At 40.7% G+C, this 6,149-nt stretch overlaps 1 protein-coding gene across 1 annotated transcript; it reads right to left on the bottom strand.

Annotated features, from left to right (window-relative positions):
• Nucleotides 1-3,370: 3,370 nt before the first annotated feature.
• LOC118776068 (uncharacterized protein C22orf15) lies at nt 3,371-5,944 on the bottom strand. Its single transcript, XM_036526143.1, has 4 exons — nt 5,875-5,944; nt 4,970-5,092; nt 4,471-4,545; nt 3,371-3,525 (listed from the first exon to the last, which is right to left on the bottom strand). Exons 2-4 carry the CDS (start codon nt 5,028-5,030, stop codon nt 3,371-3,373), a joined length of 291 nt encoding a protein of 96 aa, XP_036382036.1. The 5' UTR covers nt 5,031-5,092; nt 5,875-5,944.
• Nucleotides 5,945-6,149: the final 205 nt, after the last annotated feature.

Consider the following 6,149-nt stretch of genomic DNA (forward strand, 5'->3'; position numbering starts at 1 on the left):
GAAAATCTCATACTGCACGGTCTCAAGAAGTATTATTCACATTTTTTGTGCTGACCTTCGTCCTCTTGGGGAGGTGAAAACATTGTATCCTCACCTTTTCAACGCTGATACTTGTACAGAGAAATTATCAAACAAGATTTTGGTATTCTTATTTAATATCGCCTCCATGTTCAACAGCACAAGTGAATATTGAAGTAGGCTGAATACGTTTGGTGAATAATAATAACACATAACCATAATAACACATAGACCATTACTCATTTAAAATATTTACATTTGAAATGTAATTTATAAGTCAATGACTCTGTACTACCTATTTAAATAATATAAATAAATTACAAATAAATGAAAATGTATTTAAATCAATTCATTCGTAAAACCCAGCTTTACTCTTACATTTGCAACAATTATAATGGCATAATGTTGCTGTAGTGTCACACCCAAAAGCTTGCGCTCTCACAGAAGACAGGTTTCTACATTTGAAAAACACACAAAACACAAGCTACACACATAACTGTGTAAAAGTGTCTTGTCTTGCATAAAAGTGTCTTGCACTCATATTGACCTTGTTTTTTTTTTTTTTTTTTTTTTTTATACAATCAGTTCCAAACTCATTTATTAAGCTCTGAAGCATTCATCACCGTGGTGTGGTGGTAAGGAGCAGGGCTCGTAACCCAATGGTCACCTGTTCAACTCCCAGGTTGGCTCCTGCTGTTCTACCCTTGGGCAAGGCACTTAACTGGAATTGCCTTAGTTTATGTCCACCTGTGTATGGGGATAAAATGTAAAATAAATACACCACATAAGTTGCTCTGGGAAAGAGCATCTGCTATGCAAATGTAATGTGACATAAGATATGATATAAGCATTATGATCTGCTGCAGGTTTTAAATTGTAGTCCCAGCTATTCACTTTGCAAATCAAGATATCCATTTAGCTCAGTTCCCTAAGCTGTACAGCCAGGACGGTAGCCAATTATTCCTGTCTTGACAACTGCAGGCCCTCCTCACAGCACACAAAGAGATCCCTCTTGCTCATGAGGTGAAGATTCAGGTCACTAGCCATGCAGACCAACAGCATGCCTGTTGAGACTTTATCATGCCTCTCAGCTCTGCCACCTGAATGCTTATTTCTGTAGTCGAACCCATCTGGGAAAAAAAATTCCATATTCCAGATGAGCCAAACACACAAATTTATAACACTCATACTATCATCACATTGTGCATTTGAGTCATCTTCTGAACCCACTATGTAAACTTAAAACACAACTCCCATCTGTTGATGGAATGATACATGATGTCTTCTTTCCTCTTCTTCCACAGACTGACTGATTCTCAGGCATCCCTCTTCCTCTCTCTTGTCCTCTCAACATTTGATGAAGGTGTCTGTTGCCCACCAGGTACTGTAAGTCAATACACCAAACTGGTGAGACGATAATTACCAAAACCACTGCTTCTGTTCCTGCAGGGCACAATTAAGCTATTAACTGCACAAATGACTAATGTAAAATGACTGGTAATGTAGCTGCCAAGATTACCTGGGATACAGGGATACTCTGCAAAACATCCTGCATAATGTAAAATTCCACTCCTCTTCTCTTCTCTGCATTACTAATGTGCGAATCACCATCATTTCGGAATAATTATCTCATAAATCCCTTCACAATATGTAACTGAAAGCTTTAAATTAGGCAGGTGGAAGTCACATTAACAGTAAGGTCAAACTTTCCATTTTTTTAGTGCTCTTCAAACAAAGGACAGAACAGTAATAATAAAAAGCCCCTATACCTGACCTCAGAGAAAGTCCATCTCATGTAACGGTAAACAGCCATACTCTTGCTTCCAGTCAGGCAGTGAAAACAATGTTTGTCCTGTTTTTTGGTTGTATGTCAGTGTTATATGAATCCAACAGCATGAAGAAGCTGAATGTGTAATTTTGCTTTGCTTTCTAAGACTTTGTTTTGTCCCTTTTTGACTTTTTAACTTCTCTGATTGACAATAGCCTTGCTATATCTGTGTGCTATTAGTTGTTACACCTGTATGCCACAGTTATAACTCCAACCCAAAGTCAGTGGCATGTCGAATTTGTTTTTTTAAGCAAATAAGTCACTGGAGATATATGAGTATACTGTTACAATTCACGTCAATGGATTTATTGAGGAACCCATTGGGAAAAATAACAATGTAATCATTTCCATAAATCCTGAAAAACGGTTACAGTGTAACGTCCACAAAAATATGCCATTCATTCTGCTTTTATTTCTAAGTGGTCCAACATTTCCTGTTTATACCATGAACTCTTGAACCAAGTGTAGGAGGGTTTTATTTATTCATTTGGTCAAATTCTTATGGAGCTGGGTAGTAGTTATTTTTAAATTAAAATTGCTGAAAAAAAAACAAAAGTATCTCTCTACAGACACAGAGAATTCCAGCTGGATCAGGAGGGAAAAATGTGCAGAGAATGGATTTTATGATCTTCCATTCAAGTTAAACTCCACGCTCTGTCTGATATTGAGGATCAATGGAGGTGCACTTTTGTGGTTTATCCCCAAAAGTCACATGCAAGTTAAATTCAGTGCCTTGTGTCAATCCTGTTGGGATTATGGCTCAGGTTTTGGTTAGAGGATCAGAATTCAAATAAGAATGGTTTTTGGTTGACACAGTTCTTAAGCAGTTGAGAAATTCATGAAATCCTAGATGGCAGCTGTGAGGAAAATGAAGTCACCCCTGAAGAGTGGTAATAGAAAGTTCAGCTGCGAAAAGCCATAAATTATCCTTGTCTTATTAATAATGGCTTTGAAACAAGGCACTTGATTTTGATTCACTTTGGCAGCAGGTTGAAAAAGAATTCTTCATAAGAACAAAAATCCACAAGTCAAGTTTTTCTGGATGCCTAACAGCACATGATGAGAGAGAAAGTATTATTACCACAACCATGGTAAAATAAGGAACGGGGCCAGTAAATAATTAGCTGAAGAGGGGAATAGACTGAGATAGGTCACCGTCACACATGAGCAAATGCACAAATGTAAGAAGTCAGGAAATTTTAACAGGGCCAGAAATAGCCTTTTATGACATGAATTGTTCAGGAAGTAATGGACTATGGAGAGGGTCACAAGATCGTCTTTGTGCGAGACAATGCATATTGATGGAATGGGACAGGAGGGCAAAAAGCTGTGTGCCTTATTCACTGAGCACAATGAGCCAATCGCCGCCGTGACACCCTCAACTCACAGAGACAGCGGAGGACACAGGATCTACTTCCCACCCCCATAGTTCCTGCTTTAAGCCTGATCTCACAGGCATTGATTATCTTGAGCTCAGAGTCTGTTGTCCTGCACTCTTCAGTACTGTGATGTCACAGCAGGCCATCAGTTCCGCAGTGTGGCGGCGCTCTTCTTGGGGGTGGCGGCACGTTTGCTCCTGGCTGTGTGATTGGTGGGGACGTCCCTCTGTGGCCACGCCCTCCTGAACGGATTCTTCTTGTCCCTGTCTTTGTGGGGGTTGGACAGCTTCTTCAGGAGCTCTGCGGGAAAAGATTGTCGACATCTGACACCAGCCGCATTCCGAGTTTAACCTGCCACGCTGCTTTTAGCAGTTTGGCAAGTGAGCCTGAAGTGTCAGACTGTGAGACTACTACCTACGTGTGTGTTGGTGTGCGTGTCTGTGTCCTGTTCACATGAAACCTTCATGATAAACTGAGCACTGTGCTTATTTTCTTCTGAAACTAAATTCTCTGTTGTGTTTTCTCATATTGCACATGGTATGTTATACATTTATAATTATGATGAAAAGTTACTTTTATTTACGTAGAGGCAGTAACAGTTATACTGTATAACACTTTAAATTTGGAGCAGTATTTCAAGGCTATTCCTGATCCTGACCATTGTCATTCTCATTGTGCTTACAGGCACGCTGAATAATAAAAATACTGAAATTTTACCTAATGAAACACATCATCAGCAGGTAGCGTTGTTTAATACTGTAATCAGGATTGCTCTCAAAGTAAAGAATCTGCCTTTAATAATGCCAACTGTTTTCTGAATGACAGGCAGGCAAACCAAAGCCAGCTTCCAAGTCCAAAATGTGCTGCAGGTCCTCAATATGATCAGTAGGGGGCCACCCACATTATGTCTCCAAATCCGAATCAAAAAGATCAACATAACACTAAAGTTCCGTGGATTGCAAGCGCACCACAAATATCCACTTTTCATTTTGTGCATAGTATGACAACACTGTTTTTTTTTTAACCAAATCAACCCTATCCTGTCAGGACAGAATAAAAATCCCTTGGGTGTGGCAGTTGTTAGAGCAGGGACTACATTATTCGTTTTCCCATCTCTGAAACGACTGAGTCTGCAGTCATCCATTAACGGATTGCAATCTCCCCCGTGAGAAATGTGTTGGGATAAGACAGAGATGGAGGGAGTCTGTCTACACCAGCCTCATTTGGTTGAGATTGATCCTTTACCCGCTAGCTCACGATGGCTCTTCCCTGGATCACTCAGGAGAGGTTCATACTTGGGGCCCTCGATCCCATCACCCCCTTGAATGACATGGAAATCCACATTCAAGTAAAATTTGCAAGGTGAGACAAAAGGAATAAATACAGCAGATTAGCATGAAGAGTCATGTTACTTTGCGCACAGATTTGAAATGAACTTAGGCGTGTGCCTGAAAAATACTTGCGGGGTTGTTAGGCTCTTAGTATGACAGTACATTCTCAAAGTTCCCAAACCGATGTCCTTAATTCAACTGAATTTACAATAAAACCTGATGAGTTGTAACTGTACTATAATCAAAGTCATCGGGATCATTTTAAGTCATTTATGGCCACTAGTGCATTAAGTGCTTTTTCTTTTCAAATTGCGATAAAGCATTTTAACAGTTTTGGACAGGAAACGGCTTATGTCAAGGGCACTAGGACACACCAGGAACAACCCCACCCAAAAGATGTGAGAGAGACTCACTGATGACCCGAATGAGGATGTAGCTTTGCCTGTCCCTCAGCAGACTGCTGGCCCTCTCCATTGCGTGCTCCCTGGCCCACAGGTTCGCCAGCTCACCTGTCTTGTCCACCAGGTCGACACACTCTGGACAGACACAAGATGTAGATGGACACCCAGTTAGGAAGGAAAGGCACCGTGCTGTTCCCACTGGCAGATATATGACCCGTGGAGTCTGTAAAATCCTCCTCAGTATGTCTTATGTAAATGTGTCACACTTTCCTCCACACACCCGTTTCTAAAAACCTCTTGCCGCTTTGTTAATTAATAGATGATTGTCCTGGAACACCTTTCTTTATAGCTATGCTACAACTACTTCATTACACAACATCAAATCACAGGTGGGGCCCGAATATTCAGCCTCTTTTTTTTCCCCACAGGTGGTGGCAGTGTTGTTATATTATCTGGTCTGCATTCACCTGAGGGATGGTGCTTCGCAACCACTGTCAGCTGATGTTAGTGTTGGTGTTATTCACTGGCTACTCCCACTCCAGGGAGAACACATGGTGTGTGACACCATGCAGCTGCGTCTGGGATGGTTAAAATCGTCCAAGTAGCCCTGAGATGATCAAGGGGCTAACCCACCTTCTTTCTGCAAGCCACAGTAAAACACATACAGCTGGGCACCGCTTGGGATCATTGGTACCAATGCGGCATCGATATTGAAGACTTACAGCTGCTTACTTACAGCTATGTCAGCCATGTTATGATTGACTTCGAAGTCACATCATTTAAATAACAACAAAAGTGGTTTGTTGAGGGGGAAAAATCCAGCAACTTCTGTTAGGTTGAGGTTCAGGAGATAAAACACAGAAGCACAGACTGCAAGCGATGTTCAGAGAAAAACCAAATGATCAAATGAAACGTACCTTCAGGGTCCAGATTGCATCGTTCCTTCAAGCAGTGGATGAAGTTTATAATTCTGCAGTTTGTGTTAAATATTTCCAACTGACCCTCTGTGGATGGAAAAAAAAAAACAAAAATACAGATGTTTTGCCTTTATACCAGCAGTTTATTTCAGTCCATTCTTGTTACACGTTGTGGATTGCTCACTTTAAATTTTAATTCTAAAACCATTCTCTGCACAACTGTTGTTCACCAACACGAGAGGAAAAAAGGTTCTCTGTCCATAATGCCATTTCAA

The sequence above is a fragment of the Megalops cyprinoides genome, chromosome 4, assembly GCF_013368585.1.
Source record: "Megalops cyprinoides isolate fMegCyp1 chromosome 4, fMegCyp1.pri, whole genome shotgun sequence".
Classification (NCBI taxonomy): Eukaryota; Metazoa; Chordata; class Actinopteri; order Elopiformes; family Megalopidae; genus Megalops; species Megalops cyprinoides.

Bases quoted from the DNA above. Each gene is read 5' to 3' on its own strand.
- LOC118776068 (XM_036526143.1), bottom strand. From the start codon at position 5,030: ATGGAGAGGGCCAGCAGTCTGCTGAGGGACAGGCAAAGCTACATCCTC. The intron at 4,546-4,969 runs GTGAGTCTCTCT...ATGTCATTCAAG, and splicing joins CATCCTCATTCGGGTCATCA to GGGGTGATGGGATCGAGGGC. The intron at 3,526-4,470 runs GTAAAGGATCAA...CTTTTCCCGCAG, and splicing joins GAGCCATCGTGAGCTAGCGG to AGCTCCTGAAGAAGCTGTCC.